Below are 24012 nucleotides of genomic sequence, written 5' to 3' on the forward strand. Positions count from 1 at the left end.
CTTTCTACCATAGTCCATCTCTTCCAACAAAGTGTTCACTAAAAGCATGTCATGTCACACGTATTAATTTTTAGAACAAAACAAATTTTATTGACAAAGATACTGAGGTTGTCAAAGACCCATAGGTACCCAACACAGGAAAACAAACATTTTTTTTTCAATCTTATAATTTTACATTTCTGTACTTTGTGATTTTTTTTCAATTTAAGTGATATTTGACACCAGAGTATAGACATAGATATGGAGGTCACCGAGAAATTTGATAAAGTACACAGTAGGATTGGCTAGAACTTTGTAAACAACCTTTCTAAACTTTTTGGATCCATCATCTCTGGTGTACTGCACCCAGGAACCTATTAAGAAGTCATTGTCATCACCTGATCTCGCCTCAGCCAGAGGGGTCTCTGGAATGATGTGGAGGTTACCTTCCTTGTAGTCATCCAGGAGCTGATAGACGTAGAGGACCGGATCCTTCTTGTAGGAAATGTAAAAATAGTCCTGTAAGAATGGCACCTGGGCTAGCACCATCCCACTCCAGTTGTCCTCAGAGCCATCTTTCCCCTCAAATTTGTGTTGTACCTCTCTGCCAACCAGTGCGCCTGCGAGGTGGACATCCCTCACCTGAGGAAAAACTACTTTGTGAGGCAAGACCTTAAGATTTAAAATCCTCTCATCGCTGTGGAGCTCCTGTCCGTAGACACTGTCAATTCCGTCATACTTCACCAAATAAAGAGAAGGGTTTGTTGGCAGTTGACCTAGAATGATGGCCTTCCAATGGGTGACAGGCTCATTACCTTCCTTCCACCCGTGAGAAATTCTGCAGCCAACAATATTCCCCAGGGCCTGGGAAGAAGGCTTCCTCCTACTCTTCTTCTTGAGTGATGTCATGCTCAGACTCTTCAGATGTATTGTCTTCTACCTGGCTGTAGACCTGTTGTGGTAGATCACACTGTCTTGTGGCTTCCATTCCCTTCAAATATCATACTTGCTCATTGCCTGGGACTGAAGATCTTGCCCGTTTAAACCAGACGCAATGCTGTTGCCTCTGTCATATATATGAATTCCTGATGGGCAATGGTTATGGGTTGGGAGTGAATGCTGGACCAAGACTCTTCTCTAAGAGAACTTCTGAGCAGGTGAAGAAGATTGTGCTAAACAGTTTTGAGCTCCTAAAATTAATTTTATAAAAATAAGAAGTTAATAAGTCAGCCATGGTGGTACACACATTTAATCCCAGAACTCAGAAGGCAAGGACAGGCAGATTTCTAAATTAGAGACCAGCCTGGTCTACAAAGTGAGTTCCAGGGCAGTCAGTGCTATAGAGAGGAACCCTGTCTCAACAACAACAACAACAACAACATCAAGTAAAAGAAAACAAATGAAAATCAAACGAAAAACAAACAAAAGAGAAATTCAAACAAAAAATAACAAAACAAACAATCAAATGGAGAAGTTAATAGGAAGTGGTAGTGACCCATAACTTTAATCATAGTACTCAAGAGGCAGAGTGAGGCAGACCTTAGTGAGAGAAAGACTAGTCTGGTCTACACAGTGAGTTTCCTGACAGCCAAATCTAAACATACAGAAACTCAAATAAAATTAACCAAGCAAGCAAACAAACAAACAAAGAAACAAAGAAACAAGGGAAACAAGGAAATAAAAATAGTGTAATTAACAAGTAATTCTCTAGAGCTCAGAATAACATACTCAGATCAACATTTATTTCTTCAGACCTGAGTAAATTTGTCTCTGATGAGGATCCTCTCCTTGAATTTCTATGTCAACTTAGGTGGTGCTATGACAATTACCCCCAATGATCAAGAAGAAGAGAAAAAAAAAAAAAAAGGCCAGAGGGGTCACCATGATTCTCTTGTACGCGTAAGCTCTGAGCTAAGTTCTTGCATTCACAAATATCTTCCCAGGGACACAGCACACCACTGTCCTTCTTTATTGTTTCTCCTGACCCAGCTTCAGAATTATTCGATGAAGCCATTGCATCACTGATTTCAAGAACAACTCAAAAAGTCGAGGCAATATCAGCCTTTTAGAACTAATAACTTCTAACATGCACATGGACAAACAGGAGCTTTGGCATTTTAGTGGAATTGTGATCTAGATATGGTTAGCAAGGATAATAAATTCAGGAGATAAACTAACCTAGACCATTCATCTCCCTTGCTAATAAACATGGGGAAAGTAGAATGTACAGTAACTCACTGTAGTAGAGAAAATTTTTAGCTTTCTGTAGCTATGAGGGTCCCAATTACTTCATAAATGTACTTACCCATAGAAAAATATCCTAGTCGTCAAGATCTCCTGATACAGACCAGGCACCAAAAGCCTGTGGGAAAAAATGACCTGGCTTTGACACACCACTGTGAAGATAGTGAACTCACCTTGAATGGATTCTAGCGCCTCCAAGTGGAATAGATGCGCAAACTCCAGCCAGTGCTCTGTGACATCACCCTAGTTCAGCTTACATCATAGAACCCCTCTCAGGCTGGTTCCTTCCCTAGTTACACTCAGAAACATTCAGCATCTCGAATTTACCTTTTCATATGGCCTCCTAGAAATAGTAAATGAAATCCCAACTGAAAGGCCTGATGATCTGAGTAATATTCTGCCAAAGAATTACACCCTTGCATGGTTTTTATTGTTTGGTTGTTGAATTTTTATTTATTTGTTTGGTTTGTGTTTTGTTTTGTTTCATTTTTGTTTTTATTTTCGTTCTGAGAAAGTCTTCGGTTTCTGCCTTGACAACATCCATGGTGGTTATTTTTCATGTTCCAACCTTTCCCTTGGTTATTTTTAAGCTGTGCTTCTTATCATAAATATTGCCAGATTCTTTGAGGCAGCACACTGGATAGCACACCAATTTTCACTTTATGAAAACCCACAGTTAGAGGAGGACTATTTTTATGCAAACAAACCTGGAATTTGACAGGGTTAAATGACATGTATTGAAACCAATGGCAATCATGAATTATGGATTCTTTGGAAAGTAAGAGGACAACATAGATCTTGGGCATGCTTACAAAGTTGTGATAAAATTAAAAAAAAAAAACCTGATATCTCCCAGTCATATTTTAAAGGTTTTTAAAATTTACCAGCACTTCTGATTATAAGTAATTTCATAGATTAAATGCAGTAAAACAGGATGAAATAGATGAGGTAATTTTAGTTTTGAAATATGTGTAGACAGAATACTGGACACAGGTATGTATAAAATTTACTTACAAATTAGAGGACACTTTAATTGTTCATGGCACATAGATCTTCAGTTCTTCAAAAAAAATCCTTTTCAGTACCTTCCACGGTCCCCACCGTACCCTGTACATCATCTTCATAGGATATGACACTATCCATAGAGAGCTAGATCCTTCAACAACAGTCATCAAAAAAAAAATCATTCCTTAAGGTGTGGCAACAGGCCAATGTGATGGAGGATCTTTATCTGAGATTCTATCTTCCCAGGTTGATTTAAGTTCACAAAAAAAAAAAAAATCTAAGAAGGACCACTACATATCCATATCATCAATATTGATTGCCTCACTGTATGAAACATACATGCTATGGAGTGATTTAAGATGTCAACTACTGGATGAATGCCTTAAAAATGAGAGACAGAAGGAGAGAGAGAGAGATAGAGAGAGAGAGAGAGAGAGAGAGAGAGAGAGAGAGAGAGAAATATATTTCTCATCTATGTGTATTAGTGCAGCGCTTTGTTTTCAAAAAAATGGATGGAATGGTTAAATACTATATATTAGGTTAGACAAGTAAAACTCAAAATGACTATTGTAAAAATATAAATTTAATAAGGGACATTAAAAAATAGGAGGTATTTTGGAAGAGTAAGCGCAGCAGGAGGGGGGAGATCTGATAGCAATGGAGGATAGTGGGGAGGATGAAGATGGTAAAAGGACACTGTAAACCTGTGCAAAGGGTCACAGAAAAGGCCTGCGACTTGTACACTTAAAAAAAACACTGGTATAAAGTAACAGAGTCCAAATAATATTTTGATTAATTTGGGGATTTTAGCTTCAAGACACTAAAAAATGTATTTGTATTTTTCAACTCACTTGTGGTTCTTGCTATGTTGAACATGATATGGGTGACAGGATATGGTAAGGTGCTTCAAAGTTTGTGTATCATTTATCATCAAATGCACATGTCACTCAGTGAGCTGCAAGGCTATCACAGGGAAGGAGGTATCTAAAGATCTTAAGTGTACATGACGTAGGGAGAATAATGCCCCCACACTACTATAGATGTTGAAATAATCACATGTTTTTCCCAAAAATAATTTTCTGAAGATTAATCCCCAGGTGTGAATTTTAAATAACTGCCCTAAAGTCTGGATTTAAGATTCCTTGAGAATCTTCCAAAACAAAAGGAAATGAAGAATCTTGGTGCTGTAATTGGAGAAACAAGAGAAAAGCAAACAAGAATTCATCACATAAAAACAGACAGAAGAAGTAGGAATAAAGACATATTTAGGCAAGATGAATAGTGAAGTAGAGATTAGAGCAAGCAGAAAGGACTGAGGAGATAGCTCACTGCTTAGGCCCACTGATTGCTTTTGCACAGGACCAGGGTTCAATTTCTAACACCCACATGGTTGTTCACAACCACCTGCAATTCTAGTTCTAGAAGATCTGATGACCTCTTTGGACAACACACACACACACAGACACACACACACGCACACACACATATACTTACCCACAGAGAAAAAAAAAATTTTAGAAAACAATTATACAAACAAAAAGGAGTCAAGTATAGTTTTATTCCCCTTTAATACCAGCACTCAGAAGCAGGCTAAACTCTGTAAGTTGAATGACTGCCTAGCTAATAGGTGTGTTTTCAGAATTTTATTTTTCTCTTCTTTTTCTTTTTTTTTTCTTTTTTCTTTTTTTTTTTTTTGTATTTTAGGACTATTTCAGTATTTGTTTAAAGATTCTAGATTTTTTTTTCTTTTGATTTACTTTTTCTAATGTTTTGGGCTTTTTTCGGGCTTTTTAGTATTTTACAGTTTTCAGGTTTTTTTTTTTTTTTTTAGAGGGGGGGGTGTGCGGGAGGGTAAAGCCCTTTGTGTTATTTAGAGTTTTGGGGTTTTAATGGTTTTAAATTTGGTAGGTTTTTTGTCCTTATAAGTTTTTTGTTTGTTTGTTTGTTTGTTTGTTTTGGGTAGGGTTGAGGTTTATTTTTATTTTATTTATTTATTTATTTATTCATTTATTTATTTATTTATTTAAGGTATTTCAGGGTTTTAGGGCTTTTTAGTGTTTATAAATAATTTTAGGATAATTGTAGTTTTTTGTGTGATTTTGTTCTTCTTTTTGTTGTGTTTTGTTTTGTTTTTGTTTCTTTTTATACTTTTAGTGTTTTATAGGGTTTTAGGATTTTGTAAGGGTTTTTTGTTTTCTTGTGTGTGTGTTTGCTTTTTTATATAGGCTTAGGGTTATTTTTTTATCTTAGGATTTTAGTTAATGTTTCAGGGTTTTGTAGGTATTTTGGGGGAGGGTAGGATTGATTTTATAGTCTCAGGATTTTACTTAGGGTTTCAGGGTATTGTAGGTTTTTTTTGTTGTTGTTTGTTTGTTTGTATGTTTGTTTTTTTGTTTTGCTTTTTTAAGCGGGTTTTCAAGGATTTTATTTTGAGTTTCAGAGTTTTGATGTGTTTTTAGAACTTTTTAAAGGAACTTTTTTTAGGGTTTTACAGTTCTTGTGGGTCTTTTTACTGTTGTTGAGTGAGTTGCCAGGTCACTGCATTGCAATGTAAGCCTGGTCCCAGCAACTTTTCTCATAACACTTGTACAGTACTGCTTTTCAACTTGGCTTTGTTACAAGGTTTAATGAGTGTCTTGTTCTGAATAAGACAACCTCACTTAGGCTTATATGCTTGACTGCTTGATTCCCTGGTTAATGGAAGTGTTTGGGAAGGATTAGGAGTTGTGGCCTTGTTGGAGCAGGTGTGATCACTCCTAGTAAGGAGTGATCTTTAAGGTTTCAAAGTCCATACCAGGACTTTGAAACTATGTCTCTGTCTCTGTCTCTGTCTCTGTTTCTCTCTGTCTCTCTCTGTCTCTGTCTCTGTCTCTGTCTCTGTCTCTCTCTCTCTCTCTCTCTCTCTCTCTCTGTCTGTCTCTCTCTCTCTCTGTCTCTCTCTGTCTCTCCCCCTCACTCTCTCTCCTGGCTGCTTTCAGATCAGGATTCGAAGCTCTCAGCTACCTCTCTGCCACCATGCCTGTCTGCTTCCCACCATGATGATAATGGACTAACCCTTTCAAACTGTGAGCAAGCCCCCAAATAAATGTTTTCTTTTATAAGAAAAAAAAAGTATTTTAGGGTATTTCTTTATTTTTTAGTTTTGTTTTGTTTTAATTTAATTAAGGAATTTTTAAAAATTGTTTTAAGCATTTTTTTTAATAAGGTTTGGAAAATGATTTTCTTTTCCAGTGTTTTTGGCGATTTTTTAAGGCAGAAGAATTTGTAGTTGTTGGGGTGGTGGTTTTGTATCTTTTCATTTTCTTTTTTTTTTTTAATTGCTTTTTTATTGTCTCATTAGGGATCTAGACTTGTAGAGTTTTTGGATTTTTTTTTTTTAGGGTTTTATAATTTTTTTAGGGTCTTTTTAGAGTTCTTGTGTTTTCTTATTTATAGAATTTTAGGGTTTTAAAAATGTTAATTAAGAATTTAAAAAATAGCTTTTTTGGGTCATTTAGTGTTTGTTTAATAATTTTAGGGTTTTTTAGGGTTTTAGGTTTTGCTTTATTGTTTTAGGGTTTTTTTTTTACGGCTTTTAAATGATTTTAGGGTTGTTCTCAGTGTATTTGGCAAGATTTTTTTTTTAAGGCTTAGTGTGGCTATTGTTCTTTCCTTGTTTGTTTGTTTGTGGTAATTATTTTATGTTTTTTTTGGTCTTTGTAGAGATCTAGAATTTTTTTGTTGATTTTGTTTGTTTGTTTGTTTTTCTTTAGGGTTTTAGGTTCTTTTAGTTTTATTTTTTCAAAAATTTTATGTTTTTGTTTGTTTGTTTGTTTGTTTGTTTTAGGGTTTTTATTGTTTATTTAAAGCTTCAAGTTTATTTACTTTTCTCTTCTTTTTTCTTTTTTATTTTTTAGAGTTTTTAGGGTCTTTAAGGTTATGTCTCTAAGAACATAGAAACTGAACCTATTGCTTTTAGATTATTTATAAAATGTATTCCATTCTGAAAACAAGAAACACTATAAAGTCATTTTTGTTCATTTGCGTGTATGTCCCCAGGAGCTATAGATTATGTGTGCCTAATGCAGAGCTCTAAATATGTCTTGATCATACAGATTTAATTGTCACATCATGAAAGTTCAAGAACTATACTATAAAGCTATATCTATGTATCCTAGTTTATTCATCTTTCAAACAAATATAGTAGATATGTCACAGAGGGCAGAATTTATTGATCATGATTTCGAAAAAGGACCTCAAAAGTCATTAAATCAAGTATCTTATACTAGCCAAACTCTACCCATCTATCCAGTTCACTCCTGTAAGAATAATTGCACCTGGGTTTTGGTTAATTCTTATTAAATTCTCCAGTTAAAAAGGGTCTTTATTAGCCCCCTTCCAGCTTAGTAAAAAACTCCATTCACTCTCCTTCTGAAAGCAAAAGCATTTTTCTTTCACAGACTATGTTAATTTTACAAAATTTGCCCCTGGATGGTTTCCATTTCCACAGTTGTGTTTGCCATGACTCAATATTTCATCTCTATTCAGACAACTCCTCTCATATACCACAGGATAATACACAAAGGCTCATTTGTGAGTCATGCCAAGAAAGCAGAATGAACTTGGGGGATACAGAAGAGGGAAAGACACAAGAGCAACAGAAGTATCATTAAGCTGGATACTACTCTAGAATACTGCATGCTATTCATGTATCCTGGGGATCCAGAAGTTCATCTAGACTGGACCCTAGTTATCCATTGGTAGGATGTAGTCGGAAGCTTAGCCTATTAACTGGCAGCTCCCAAAGCTTTGAACTGATCCAATGATTGTTATCTTCCACACAATACCCAGTAGTATCCAAGCTACATTCCCTGTCACAGGCAAAAGCCCGGAAAAAGAAAAGAAAGCACTGTACTGTGTGCTAGGGTAGTGCTCATAGTGTCAATCTGCACTGAATCTATTACCACAACTGCAAAGGTATATGGCACAGGCAATCCAAGGATCACCATGCTTCCCATTTTATCTCTCCAGTCTATATATCCTCTCCCAACTCTACACACTATGCTCCTATTCCTAGGGATCATTTAGAGGTCTCATAAATACCACCATGTATAACCCCAGAAGATGAGAGAAGTTTGAAGCACATCAATAGATTTTAAGTCTGACAATTGTTGATGTCATCAAAACAATTTTCTGAGGTGTGCTGTGCTTTTGTCAAACGATGGGGCTAGAATGGCCCTGCCAAGATCTAAAGCAGAAATACTAGTTTTTTTGTTTGTTTGTTTTTCTATTATTATATTGGAACATGTCATCATCAATTGCACTTCCTCAGTCTAAAATAACAGGTGATACTTACAGTTATTTGCTGCCATCTCTAAAGTCTGGTCAAGGCAACTCCTGTGATTCTCCAAGCCTTGCTTCTTACCAGTTCTGGGCTATATGCTGTCAGGATAATGTTCTAAACAGGGAACTCTATGGATATCCAGATTTCAATAGTTTTCCCTTCAAAAGTATAGTAAAAAAATTCCAATTGTACATTTATTTTAGTATTTCTGGTCAACAATTTCCTACTGAAGTGACAGCAATATTTACTATTTTTATATCTTTATACTAACATTATATTTCTGTTTGATTTGTAGGGGACAGGTTTATTTGAGACAGTCCTACATTACTCATGCTGACCTCAAACTTGCTATATAGCTATGGACAGTCAAAGGCCTTGATCCTCTTGCATTCAACTGCCAAGTGCTGGGATTACAGATTACAGTATCATAGCTATTAAAAGATTTTCTATGACTGATAAAAGAGGTGAGGATTTGACTTTAGGATTTCAGTATTTTTCTAATTGTAGTCATAGTTTACATTGAATAGAGTCATTATGTGAAAGGCAACAGAGATTCTGGTCTTTCAGATTTCTACTCATTAGTAGATCAGTTAATACATTTAAATATCTGCTAAAAATGTCATGGCCTACAGGAGAACAGTAGTTTAAGATCTTGCCTAGCGAGGTTTCTGATTTTTAAGAGATTCAGGAAATAGGAGTAGATTTATGAGTTTAACATGAATGAGCATGTCTTATCTAATTTGCCAATGTTATACATAATAATACAAAACATGCATTTTAAGTTTTTAGAATTATTTTCCTAAAAACATATATATTTATGACCAAATGAGCTAGAATTACTCATAACAAATATTTAATATTATAAAAAGCCTAAATTTTTTTGAAATAAAATGAAACTGATTCTCTTGAATTTATTGTAGTCTGTTATTTTGATAAGTTTTTCTGAGGTTTTTAGAGATCTAAAGACAAAATATTCAGTGTATGTTTTTATGATAATTTTCAAGTAAGTTAGTATACTGAGACTAGGATGGTAAGCCCAATGCCAACACTACAAAGAGGTTCTAGCTTTTGGTATGTAAATGACTACAGTGTTTTTTGCCATGCTATGAAAGGTTTAAAAATTGCCTTCATTTGGAGTATTTATTTATTTTTTATCTTTAGTCCCTATCTGTTTCCTGAACTGACTCAAAATGGCAGCTCCCTCCACGTTGTTCTCATGCAGGAAATGATCTCCTGTTTATTTCAAATTGAATACCCCCCAAACAATTAACCAACCAAAAAAAAAATGGTTAGTATGGTAATTGCCTCAGATCTTACTTGGAAACCATTTGATGACTACAATGATTGTTACATTAACGGGGAGACGATCTAAAATAGTTTGGTGATATTATTACACAGGATTATTTTGCCATGGTTGTTAGGAAAGTTGTTTCCATACACTTTTTTTTTTTTTTTTTTTTTTTTACTAAATAGGGACTAAGTTTAGGATTTTAAAACTACTTTGCTAGTTTGATTTGGTTTTCTAAAATTAACGACAGAGTCCAGATGACAACAGTAAGTAATCTTTCTCTATCTTTCAACTATACCTGAGGCTGACATATTGTAAAAACTGGTAATCCTCTCTTCATCTCTCAGCAAATGTCTGTCTCTTGGAAATTTATGATCTCGTCTCCGTTAAAATTCTTAGTGGTTTTCATTGGTATAGTATGTGACCATACCTCTCTGATTTACAATTCAGTAGGACTTGAACAGAACCAAGGATAGTTAGATAATGAGACTTAATTTAGTTTCAAGTGTTGAACACAAGGCTAGTTTCTCCATTCCTAATTGATACATAGGTATACGAGGTTAATTATAAAGTTACTTACTATACCAACCACTTGTTTTTCTTGTTCTTTATCGAATTTCTCTACACCCACATACAACTTCTGAAACATATTTTTATACTGCTCATATAATTTGTTGTTAATCATGACCCTGTAAAGCAAAGTAATGAAAGCAGTCAAATTTATACAAATAGGAAAGGAACGCTCAAAAAAATTAAATTGTTCTTTTCATACTATAAAAAGAAAAATAGCAGTAAAAAATCATCTAATGGGAAGTAATTGCAGATTTTTTTTTCTAAGAGATTATCAGAGAAGTTTTATTTTATGTTTTAGATTTTCAAAATTAAAGTTTACAGACAGACAGATAGATAGATAGATAGATAGATAGATAGATAGATAGATAGATAGATGATAGATAGATAGATAGAAAATAGAGAGGTAGATAGATGATAGATAGATAGATAGATAGATAGATAGATAGATAGATAGATAGATAGATAGATAGATAGATAGATAGGTAATCTTTTTTAGTAAATTAATTGTATTTCAAAGTAGGGTTTTATTCTGTTCTACCAAATAGAAAGTCTAATTTTTTTTCCTATATTGACTCAGTTAAGACTTAGTGTAAAACATAATTCAATTAAAATATACAAATTGCCTGATTATGTAACTGATTTTTTCTATACTGTTAAACATAATAAACCATAAAGTACATTTCTAAAACTTTGTGCAATACTTCCATATTTCCACAACAAATGTAAATCAAAATTTAAAGTCTCATTAACATTTACTTAAAGTAGAAAATACTTTTCTGTTACTCGCACCAAGCAAGTGAAAGATCTGTGTGACAAGAACTTCAAGTCTCTGAAGAAAGAAATTGAAAATCTCAGAAAATGGAAAGACCTACCATGCTCATAGATTGGCACGATTAATTCAGTAAAAATGGTGATCTTGCCAAAAGCAATCTATAAATTCAGTGAAATCACAATCAAAATTCAAGGTCAATTATTCATAAAGATAGAAAGAACAATTTACAAAATCATCTGAAATAAAAAAAAATCCAGGATATTGAAAAACTATTCTCAACAATAAAAGAAGTACAGGGGGAAACATCCTCGACCTCAAGCTGTAGAATAGAGCAATAGAGATAAAAATATATGCAAATGATACAAAGACAATGACTTTATTAAATACACAGGCAAATGGAAGGATATAAAGTATATCATCCTGTGTGAGGTAACCCAATCCCAAAACTATAAACATGGTACACATTCACTGATAAAGGGATATTATTCTAAAAATTCAGAATATCCAAAATGTAATTCACAGACCACATGAAGCTCAAGCAGAAGGAAGATGAGAGTGTGGGTGTTTCAATCCCTCTTAGAATGGGGAACAAAATACTCCTTGGAAAAAAATATGGAGACAAAGTGCAGAGCAGAGACTGAAGGAATAACTATCCATTGTTTGCCCAACCTGTGGATCCATCCCATATACAGACACCAAACCCAGTCACTATTGTGGATACCAACACTTGCTTGCTGACAGGAGCCAAATATGGCTATCTCCTGAGAAGCTCAGCCATTTCTTGGCAAGAAAAGAGGCTGATGCTCACAGACAAATATCAGACTGATCATGGGGTTCCCAGTAGACAAGATACAGGAAGAACTGAAGGAGCTGAATGGGTTTGCAACCTTATAGGAATAACAACAATATGAACCAACCAGACTGTCCAGAGCACCCAGGGACTAAGCACCAACCCATGGTTCCAGCTGCATATATAGCAGAGTATGACCTTGTCAGACATCTGTGGGAGGAGAGGTTCTTGGTCCTGTGAAGGCTTGATTCCCCAGTGTAGGCATGTACCAGGGTGGGGAGGGTAAAATTGAAAGATGGAGGAGACCCTCATAAAAACACAGAGAGGGTAAATGGAATAGGGATTATCTGGGGTGAAACAAAGAAATGACTAATATTTGAAATGTAAAGAAACATAATATCTAGTAAAAATAAATAAATAAATAGATAGATAGATAAATAAATAAAAATAAAAATAGTTACAAAATACTACATATAAAAAGAATAATTCACTATGATGTCATACAGTATATTAACTAATATTTCCTAATATAGAAATTATGCTAATACTATATAGTTTAAAAAATTATATATCCAAAAATGTACCTTCAAATTTTCCCTGAAGATTTTGTACTGGGAATCTATAAAGAAATTAATGTTTTAAAAAGTACAGATGCAGATCTTAGAGTTTGATGGCTCAGCTTTTGACATACAGGCATGACAATGAGAGTTTGACCCACAACACTATACCCTCCAAGAAAACCATTAAAATTAAAGATTAATCATACAGAATTATTGTTTGGAATATACATCATATACAAAATGTTAACATAGATTACTTGCTATACAATCAATTATACTTTCATTGAAATACTTACACTAAGAAGGAAATAATAAGTTTGAACATAATACAGTGTATCTCCAATTACTTCTTCAGAATTTGCATTTTAATTATCATTAGTTACTGAAGATTCTGTTCTTGTTTGGTAATACAACAAGATATATAAACAATTATTATTATTATTTTTTTTGCAAATATTAATGAAATACTTTTCGCCTGACTGGACTTATATTTTAATGCTACACAAAGAAGCTCTGGATTCAATCTTCAACAATGAAAAAATAAATAAATAAAAAATAAAATTTAAGTATAAAAAATATAGAAGACATGTTTCCTTAGGCCCCAGTAAATTTGTAAGGCTGAGTACTTCATTTTCAAGGCCAGTCCAAACTGCACATGTGCTAAGATAATACTGAGATACAGACTTAGAGCTTACCTTCCTATACCAAAACAACACATACATAAACACAGCCTTCCCTGAATCATGTCTGAAGTACCAGCTCTTCTGAGGTTGAGAGGAGCCTCTGGATTTGGAAGCACTTTGGCGCCTATATACGCAAATTTTGGAAATCTGGCCTTTCAAAACCAGGTAAAGGAAAATGAAGACTGGTCTTCAGTTTGTTTTTTGAATTCCTGGTGGGCAGCAGCAGTACAGAAAAGGATCTAGTCTGTTTCCACCAGTAACTGACCGCCAGTTTACTCACAACTCACATCCCCAGGCCCCAAGAATACTTTTAGGGTCTCCAATTCCCTAGCCTTCCTGGTTTCACCTAGGTGATAATTTGTTCAATCTCCTGCCCATAGCGAAAAAGTTCTCTGTTTTTCTTGGGTAAAGTGGATTGTGAACCCAGAAGCATTAACCACAGGAGTCCAATGAGGGTCACCTGCTCTCCTTTCTCCTTTAGTAACACCTCCATCCCTCCACCATCATCCCACTGGGACCCCCAGCTGAACCAGGATTAACCATCTTTCAACAGTTCACTGACTCCCTCCACAGAGACTTCTGCCTACCATGCTTCCTCCAGAACTTTACTTCCTCAGGAACTCAGCTTCCTGGCCACCACAAAGCATACTGAGTAACAGGGTTTGGACAGCAGGAAAACAATCTTAGCCAAACCCATTGCTGATTGTTCCTGTTTACACATTCCTACAAAGAGTGAGAGAGGATTTATCAGTCATCTGTCATCACAGTAGCAAAAAGGTGGTAGTATTTTAGCTTCCACTTCTACTCTGAGTTTTTCCATTTTTCAAGTTTGCAATAAAGTTACTATTATTCTGAGATGAATGCTTTTGCAAAAAACATCACATCCAATGAAACTGAATTCTATCATCAACTAACGTCTGTGACACTCTCGAAGCAGAACAATTCTTCATTGAAACTGTTGATCAATGACATCATGAATAGACCATCTTAATAAACACCCATTCCTTAAGTGAATGTACCCTGTTACCTGTGGCCTGAGAATGACAACAATCACTCAAATCAAATAGCTTTGTACATAGCAGGAAATTAGTATCCAAAAATAATGCCTACAGTTCATTCCTTGCTGCAGCAGATATGTCAACTCTTCCCTTAGCTACTATGGAGGTAAAATACTTTGGTGATGTGAGGGACATTCAAGGGCAGCCTTATTTCAATGAAATCCAGTGTCCATAAACTGTTCTTCTTTTTTTCTTTTTTTTTTGTATCACAGTAAGCCAAGATTTTATATTAATTTTATATTTATTAGATACTTTCTTCATTTACATTCCAAAAGTCCCCTCCCGCCTCCCCTCTCCCCCCTCCTTGATCCCCAAAATACCTATTCCCACCTCCAGGCCATAGTAGTACCTTGAGCTGAGGCATATAACCTTCACAAAACCATAGGCCTCTCCCCCCACACATGGCCTACCAGGCCATCCCCTGCTACACATTCAACTAGAGACATGAGCTCTGGAGGTACTGGTTAGTTAATATTGTTGTTCTTATTTAGGGTTTCAAACCACCTCAGTTCCTAGGGTACTTTCTCTAGCTCCTCCATTGGGGGTCCTGTGTTCCATCCAATAGATGATTGTGAGCATCCACTTCTGTATTTGCCAGTCACTGGACTATCCTCACACAAGACAACTTCAGGGTCCTGTTAGCATAATCTGTAAGTCAAGAATTTTAAGATCTCCTAAAAACAAAACAAACAAACAACAAACAAACCAAAAGACTATTTATGTTCACCAAAAAAACTAATAGTGATATATTATTTTAATATATCATACAGTTAATATATTTGGAGTTATTTAAAATTTATGAGAGAAATGTATTTTCAGTATTGCTGCAGACAAACATATCAATAAGACTATTCAATTGATTGTTGTTTTATATCAAACAACTTTTTTAATATTCATTTTTATTGTTAAATATTTTATAAATATTAAGGAACATGATAAAAATGAAAGGTTTGATAGGTTTTGAGTGGGCATCAGCTGGAGGAGTTGGGGTACAAAATAAAAAGAAGAATGTGATGTAAGTCTGTTTACTCAAAATATGTTTTTAGTTGTTAACAAATTCAGATAAATTGAAATTATGTATATTTTCTTATCATAATGCAATAAAAATTAAATCAAAACATATTTCTAGAACTGGTGGGATTGCTTAGCAGTTATGAGAAGGGGCTGTTATTTTACAGTTGCTGATTTCAATTCCCAGCAATAACATGGTGGCTTACTACCATATATAAAGTGATCTGATGTCCCCTTCTTTCATGAAGGTGAACCCATAAACAGAGCACTCATACATTTTAAAAATGATAGACTTAAAGACATTAAAATGTTTATATTATTATTATTATTATTATTATTATTATTATTATTATTATTATTAAAGTGCCTAACTACTTCCTTTCATTTCTTTTCACCAAACCAGCCTTGAAAATCTAATGCACAAGTAGGAAAACACTGCAAGTAAATGGGCGGAATGCTCTAGGATACATGAAACACACACTAGACTAGTTGAAAAAATGGAAAAACTAGCTGTTAAGAGCAACTGTTGGTTGGGCAGTGGTGGTTCATGCCTTCAATCACAGCACCTGGGAAGCAGAGGACAAGGATTTTTGAGTTCAAAGCCAGCCTGGTGTAAGTTCCAGGAAAGACAGTGCTACACTGAGAATCCCTGTCTTGAAATTTAGTAATAATAATAATAACAATAATAATAATAATAATAATAACAACAACAACAACAATAATAATAATAATAATAATAATAATAATAATAATAATAAAAACAAAAAAGAGAAGAAAAGCACCTGTTCTATGTAGAGGACCAGGCACAAAGCACTCACATTGTGGCTCATAACATATGCACAATCACAGTTTCAGAGAATCAGTGCTCTCTTGCGGCATAAGTGAGAGAGAGGGGCTTCTCAGCCTAGCACATAAGTGAGAGAGGTGACCTGGGCAGCTAGCACATAAGTGAGAGAGAGGCCCTGCCCAGCCTAGCACATAAGTGAGAAAGAGGGCCTGCAAGGACTAACATCTAAGTGAGAGAGAGGTCCTGGGAAGCCTAGCATATAAGAGAGAGAGGGGCCCTGGGCAGTCTAGCACATAAGAGAGAGAGAGAGGACATGTGCAGCCTAGCACTTAAGTGAGAGAGAGTGAGAGAGAGAGAGAGAGAGAGAGAGAGAGAGAGACAGAGACAGAGACAGAGACAGAGACAGAGAGACAAAGAGACAAAGAGAGAGACAGAGAGAGAGACAGAGAGAGACAGAGAGAGAGAGAGACAGAGAGTGCCTGCCCAGCCTAATGCCTAAGTGAGAGAGTGGGCCTGAGTGGCCAAGCACATAAGTGAGAGAGAGAGGGCCTGCACTGCATAGCACACTCTTCTAATCAAGCTGAGGACTAGGAAAGTAGAGACAGGAGAGTACCAGGGGTTGAAGGAAATGTGCATGCTCCCTTCTGAACTCTTAGGGCAGCATAGACTCTTCTGGTGTGCGTGTGTACATGCAGAAGTCCACATTATTAAATGTTTATGCACATAAATAAATAAAAAACCAAAAATGCGTACAAGAGCCTCTACAGCTGAAATTAAGTAGAGCCATTTGCTGTATTTCATATGTTTCATATTTGTTCTGGATTTTCAAGTTTGTAAGCACTTATCAACCAACAAACTGGAAATCATTTGCCTTAAAGCCAGTGGCTTATTCCCACCTTCTAAAATCTCCCTTCAAAGTGTTGGTACTTGGTATTCCATGAACGCATGTGCAGGGGGTATTTAGCCAATCAGCACAGTCCTTTGGTGAGACCTGTTTGCTCCAGCTGGCATCACAAAGGATCGATCCTCTGAGGCTTCTGTCCGGGTCTGGCTCCTGACAACTTTTTTTTTTTTTTTTTTTTTTTTTTTTTTTGCCATTGAGGAGCTAAGCACAGAAGGGTGCAGTTGTGAAGGTGTTCTCCTCATACATGACCTGTAAGTGATAATCTGCCCTGATCAGGGTTGTTGTACAGTTAATCGAGGTGTGACAGGGTGGGGAATCTCAGGCCCAGGAGGCCACTAAGTGAGGAAAAGCCTCCTGATCGCCATTTCCTGTGGAATCTGAGGGTGAATGGAAGGTGGAGGACCGTATTCATGGAAGAGGATTGAACAGGTCAGTGCCATAGAGAATTCGGAACCCTTGGAAGAGAAAAGCTTTGGGCCTGGGGATAGGATCAGAGAACCAGCTGCAGGACTGTGGGTCAGGGAACAGGGAGCCATGGATGAGATGCCTTGGCGCTTGTCCTGTGTGCTGTACAGGATCCCTTAGAAACACACTGAGGATTCGTCCCTCCTCATTGTCTTCTCTATGGTGTGTTCCTTTGGTATAGACTGTATGAACATTGCAGACAGTAGAATGGCATAGGAAGATGAATGAAAAGAAGAAGAGGAGATATTGTAAGAGATTCATAAGTCATTGGGGATGGATTCTGACCACAGATCCTTCTGTCCCAATCTCCCATGTATTGGGATTAAAGACTTGCACCACCAAGTTCAGCTTTTTCTCTCAGTTTAGGTTCTGTAGGATGGGATCTATCTTTGTAGTTTCAGCTGGCCCAGCTTGGTCTGGCCTTTAACTTACAATCTTCAGATGTTTGAAATCCTCGGCTTCCCCAAATCCCTAATTTCTCCAATATAAGGTCTTTTTGTGTGGGTGGTGGTGGTATTTCATGTTTTTTTGTAGACTTAGTGGTGGATCTTTTTGATATGAATATACAGTTACCATGTTCTTTATCTTTCTGGATAGAACTGTGAGTATACCTTAGACTGAGATAAACTGTTAAACAGAATTGCTGATGTTTTGTTTAAAAAGAATCTGTGGGAGATAGGACCAAAATTCAGATGCCTCAAAGGTTAAAGGATATTGCTCATTGTTTATTGGGAGGAGGGGAGGACTCACATGTTGAAGGTTGGCCAGTTTTTGTTTTGTTTTTTTTTTTAAACTGAGAAATGGCAGATTGATAACTTTGGTTCTAAAGGAGGTTTTTAAAGAAGTGAGTTAAAGAAGTTTTTAAAACAAGTTGTGAGGGAGAGGGACATGATAAATGGGATACATGGAGAAAATGGTACGGGTAAGTATATATATATGCATCACCATATTGAATATGTATACAGAACTCTCTGAAAAAGGCAATTGATTAAAAATATACATGTTAAGTAACAAAAGAAATTATCTTTCATTGAGCTAAAATAATTATTTGATGTTTTGTTATTTTTAATTATTTAAATGATAATTTTAGTCAGGTAACTAAGTTCTTCTTTTTCCTTTTTATTTTTATTGTTTGTTTTTTAACTAAGACTACTGAGTTCTTAAGAGAAGAATGGCACTTAAGAAATTGATGGTGATACCAAAGGAAGGTTACTTATTACACTTGGACTTTGATGATGAGCACGATGACATAAAAGTTTCAGAGGAGGCTCTTTTGGAAGGTATAGCATTTCCAGTGTCAGGTATTAATTGTGTCCTGCAGTTCATTAGATTTTACCTAGTCACCTGAAATGGAGGAAGTCTTGTTAAGTTTACATTTACTTCATTTCTAATTTTACCTATATTTATCTATTCTTATATACAAGGTTTAGCAGCACACATACCTACTCTTGGAACTATATCACCATATTTTGAGAAAGAAGAACTTTCTTGATTTTGCCTCAACAAAAGACCTGAACATTGTTCGTATAATATGTTTGCCAAACGTGAATTTATCTCATAAAACCTTCAAATAAATTATTTCCTTTCTTTTTCTATTGTATATTTTCCTTATTTACATTTCAAATATTATCCCCGTTTCTAGTTTACACTCCAAAAATCTCCTGTCCTCTCCCTTCTCCCCCATCTCCCCAACACACCATCTAACAATTCCAGCCCAGGTATTCCCCCATACTGGGGCATAGGATCTTTACAGGAAAAAGTGTCTCTCCTCTCATTGATGCCTGACTAGTCCATCCTCTGCTACATAGAAAGCTGGAATCATATGTCCCATTGTTTGTTTTCATTGGTTGGTGGTTTAGTCCCAGGGAATTGTGGGGTACTTATCCACACTTTGGTCTTTCTTCTTCAGTTTCATGGGTTTTGCATATTTTACCTTGGTTATTCTGAGCTTCAGGGATAATATCCACTCACCAATGAGTGAATATCATGTGTGATTTTTGTGATTGGGTTATCTCACTTAGAAAGATATCATACAGATCCATCCATTTGTATAAAAATTTCATGAATTCATTGTTTTTAATAGCTGTGTAGTAATTCATTAAATAAATGTACCATATTTTCTATATACATTCCTCTAAAGAGAGTCATCTGGGTTCATTTCAGCTTCTTGTTATTATACATAAGGACATAGTGAAGCATGTATCCTTATTACAAGTTTGAACTTCTGGGTATAATCTTATCAATTTTATGAGGTCCCATTTGTCCATTTTTAATCTTATAGCACAAGATATTGCTGGTATTTTTTTCAAGAATATTCCCCCTTTGCCCATGTATTCCAGGCTATTCCCCACTTTCTCTTCTATAAGTTTCAGTGTCTCTGGTTTTATGTGCAGTTCCTTGATCGACTTAGACTTGAGCATTGTACAGGGGATGAGAATAGATCTATTTACATTCTACTACATGCTATCTGCCAATTAAGCCAGCACCATTTGTTGAAAATGCTGTCTTCTTTCCACTAGATGGTTTTAGCTCCTTTGTCAAAGATCAAGTGACTATAGGTGTGTGGGTTTATTTTTCTGACTTCAGTTCTATTTCATTTATATATCTGCCTACCACTAAACCTGTACCATGTAGTTTTTATCACAATTGCTTTGTAGTGCAGCTTGAGTTCAGGCATGGTGATTCCACAAGAGGTTCTTTTATTGTTGGGAATAGTTTTTCTTATACTAGGTTTTTTTTGTTGTTGTTGTTGTTGGGTTTTTTTTTTTTAATTCCAGGTGAATTTGTAAATTGCCTTTTCTAACTCAGTAAAGAATTGAGTTGGAATTTTGATGGGGATTGCATTGAATCTTTAAACTACTTTTGGCAGAACACACATTTTTACTATATTAATCCTTCCAATCCATGATCATGGGAGATCTTTCCATGTTCTGAGATCTTGTTTCATTTCTTTCTTCAGAGACTTGAAGTTTTTATCATATGTATCTTTCACTTTCTAAGTTAGAATCACACCAAGCTTTTTTATATTATTTGTGAGTATTGTGAAGGGTGTTTTTTCCCTAATTTCTTTCTCATCCTCCTTTTCCTTTGTGTAGGGAAAGCCCACTGATATGTTTGAGTTAATTTTATATTCACCTACTGCACTGAAGTCGTATATAAGGTTTATGATTTCTCTTTTTTTCATTTTTGGGTCACTGATACATACTATCATATATTCTGGAAATAGTGATATTTTGACTTCTTCCTTTCCAATTTGTATTCATTTGTTTTCCTTTTGTTGTCTAATTGCTCTGGTTAGGACTTCAACTACTATATTCAATAGGTATGAAGAAAGTGGGCAGTCTTGTCTCGTCCCTGATTTTAATGCGATTGTTTCATTTAGTTTAATGTTTCCTACTGGTTTGATGACTTTTTTTTTTAATATTAGGTATGGGCCTTGAATTCCTGACCTTTCCTGGACTTTTATTATGAATGGGTGTTGTATTTTGTCAAATGCTTTCTCAGCATCTAATGAGGTGATCATGTTGTTTTCGTCTTTGAGTTTGTTTCTATAGTGGATTAAGTTGACAAATTTCCATATATTAAACCATCCCTGCATCACAGGGATGAAGCCTACTTGACCATGATGGATGATCGTTTTGATGTATTCTTTTATTTGGTTTGCAGTGATTTTATTGAGTATTTTTGCTTCGATATTCATAAGGGAAAATGATCTGAAGTTTCCTTTCTTCATTGAGTTTTTGTATGGTTTGAATATAATTGTAATCTGGCTTCATAGAACAAATTCAATAGTGTTCCTTCTCTTTTGATTTTGCATAATAGTTTGAAGAATTTGGGTCTTAGGTCTCCATGTGTAAGACCCTGAAGATGGACCTCCTCTCAAGTCCATTAAAGTCCTCAGATGAGATGGCCAGCACCAAAATGACTTGAGAGAAATCCACACCTGATGCAAACTGTAAGAGGTTTTATTATCAGCTAGCTAAGGACAAACTCCTTCCACTGTGCAGGGCAGGGGCGTATGACTCTGAGATGTGACAGAAGAGGGTTTTTATTAGCTACCTGAGGAATTGAGATGAGTTGGGAGGAGAGTTTGGAGAGTTGGGAAGAGTCGGGAGGAGTGTTCTTCTCTGCCCAGATGTCCTTGGCAAAACTCCAATTTTCGAATCTCTAGCTGTAAGGCTCAGAAACCAAAATGCTTTTTGGTGGCTGTAGAGAACATAGAGCTTCTTTCTGGCTGTATTTTTTAAGGCTCAGGGAATACAAGCTTGGAGAATGTCCAGGGGCTTCACCTTCCAGGGAGAAATGCTCTAAGTTGGGGTCTCACATTTCCCACTTCTTCTAGTACATAGTTCTAATTTTATAAGTTAGAAAATTAAACCTCTGGCCCAGCTGCCAAATAAAGCCAACCTGAGGTCACAGCTTTAGGATTTGTAAGATTGAGAACCTCAGAAGCCCCTTGAATGAGATGAAAGAGACTCTTGCCAGTGGGAGGAGGGAAGAAGGGGGGATCCTGTGCAGTGCCCACTGTGTGTGAGCAGTGCCAGGCCAGTGGGCCATGGCAGGCCAGAAGCGGTTACATGCTGGAGGTGCGGCAGCAGGGCTTGTCAGAAGCACCAGGGAGCATCCTTTTGATCTGAGTTCAAGTTTGCCAGAATGGTGGCACCGGACCCGGACAGGATCTTCTGTTTGAAATTTATGTGGCACGAAGATGGTTCCTGGTTAGTATGTTTTTTTGTTTTTTTGTTTTTGTTTTTGTTTTTTATTGTGTTTCAGCATTTCCAAGGCATCTTTTCTGACCAATTGTAGAGCCTTCAAGTGAGCTAGAGGGGGTTCTGAAAAAGAAACATCAAGTTCAAACATTGCACCTGCTTCTGTTAAAGGGAGGGGCGTCCCAAGTTGAGGAGTTTGAATGGTGTAAGTTTAAATTTCCCTGTGGTGTTCCATACTCAGAACAAGGCAAAGGGAAAAAGAGCTGCATAATCTTTTCTGTAGGTCTCTAAAACCAATTTAGTCAAGGTTTCTTTTAATGCTCTATTCATCCACTCTACCTGTCCTGAAGTCTGGAATCTGTAAGAACAATGTATCTTCCAATGAATTCCCCATTGTCTGGCTAACCCTTGGCTTACCTGGACAATGAAGGAGGGGCCATTGTCTGATGAAAGTACCTTAGAGATGCCAAATCTTGGGAAATTTTCCTCTAATATCTTCTTTCCGATGGCATGGGTGTTCTTGTTATTAGTGGGGAAGGCTTCGACCAAGCCTGAAAAGGTGTTTACAAAAAAACAAATAGATATTTATTACTGTACTTGGCTGGTTTAACTTCAGTAAAGTCTACTTTTCAGTATGCTCATGGCCAGTCAACTCTTATCCACCTTCTGGGGGGGGGTGTTCTTGTGGTGCCCAGCAATGGTGAGGGCACATGCTTGGCATTCATTAACAATCCCCTGGGCAACATCTGGCAATCTCATAACATTGCAGTTTGAGCTCTCAACATTTTCTTTGACCTTCTCAATTTCCAAGTGCATGAGGTGGTTTAGATTGGAGACATATTGTTACCTTTCTATTGTGGGCAGGACAGAGCAACCATCTTGGTCCTAGAGACTCCCCGGGTAGTACACCCACATATATCAGGTATTTTGCCTGTTAATTTCTGATCTTCTGGAGTATAGTCAAAGCCTGCATCTTTGAGTTTATAATGGTCTTCACGTTCTTTATTTTATTCATTTATTTTTTTTTAGGCCAGTCAGTTCAGGCATCAGATTTCCCTTCACTATGGCCTCATGGACTTTGTGGTGACAATGGCAATGTATGATGTCCAGTTTTTTTCAAAGTGTATGGCTTCTAATAGTCTCAAGGTTTCCTTTTTATTTTTAATATCTTCCCCAGTAGAAGTGAGTAGCATCCTTTTTCTACAGATACTACCATGCATGTGGCAAAGGCATACATGCTGTCTGTTTAGATATTGATGTTCTTTTCTATGGCCAGCTGCAAGGCTTGGGTATGTGTGATTAGCTCTTCTCTCTGGACTGTCATTTCTTCAGTAAAGCTGCTTACACGGATGGTTTCTTTTCCGTTGACCACTGCTGGCACCACTTTTCTTTTACCTTCAATCAAAAAGCTGATACCATCTGTGTACCAATTGGGGCAACCTGACCATGGCTGGTCAATGACTTCTTTCTTAGTTTTGGTTTCTTCTGCCAGGATGTCTATACACCTTCACTGGTAGGGAGTTGTCAGCTTCAGGCAGCAAGGTGGAAGGATTCAGGATAGCAGGGGTGCAAATTACACTCTCTCTACACTCTCTCAGTCAGAAAGAGGCTCTGATAATGGGTCCTGTGAGCATTAGTCATCCAGCAATCTGGCAGCTGCCTAACAATGCTTTCTAAGGCATGGGGGCAGAGGGGGGCTACTACTATAGTTCCTTGACCTAGAGTCAGTTTGTCAGCATCTTTGAGAAGTATTGATATCTTTTAAGAAAGACGGCCATCCACTGGGCATTGGGTCTATTTTTTTTTTTACAAGTAGGCCACAAGTCTTTTCTATGTCCCCAGAGCTTAGTTCAGGACCTAT

At 36.4% G+C, this 24012-nt stretch overlaps 1 protein-coding gene across 1 annotated transcript; it reads right to left on the bottom strand.

The window, feature by feature from the left end:
* Positions 1-204: 204 nt before the first annotated feature.
* On the bottom strand, positions 205-888 carry Gm21281 (predicted gene, 21281). The gene has a single exon (XM_017318843.2). The coding sequence runs from the start codon at positions 886-888 to the stop codon at positions 205-207; it is 684 nt and encodes a 227-aa protein (XP_017174332.1).
* Between the last annotated feature and the right edge of the window lie 23124 nt (positions 889-24012).

The sequence above is a fragment of the Mus musculus genome, chromosome Y (assembly GCF_000001635.26).
Source record: "Mus musculus strain C57BL/6J chromosome Y, GRCm38.p6 C57BL/6J".
NCBI lineage: Eukaryota > Metazoa > Chordata > Mammalia > Rodentia > Muridae > Mus > Mus musculus.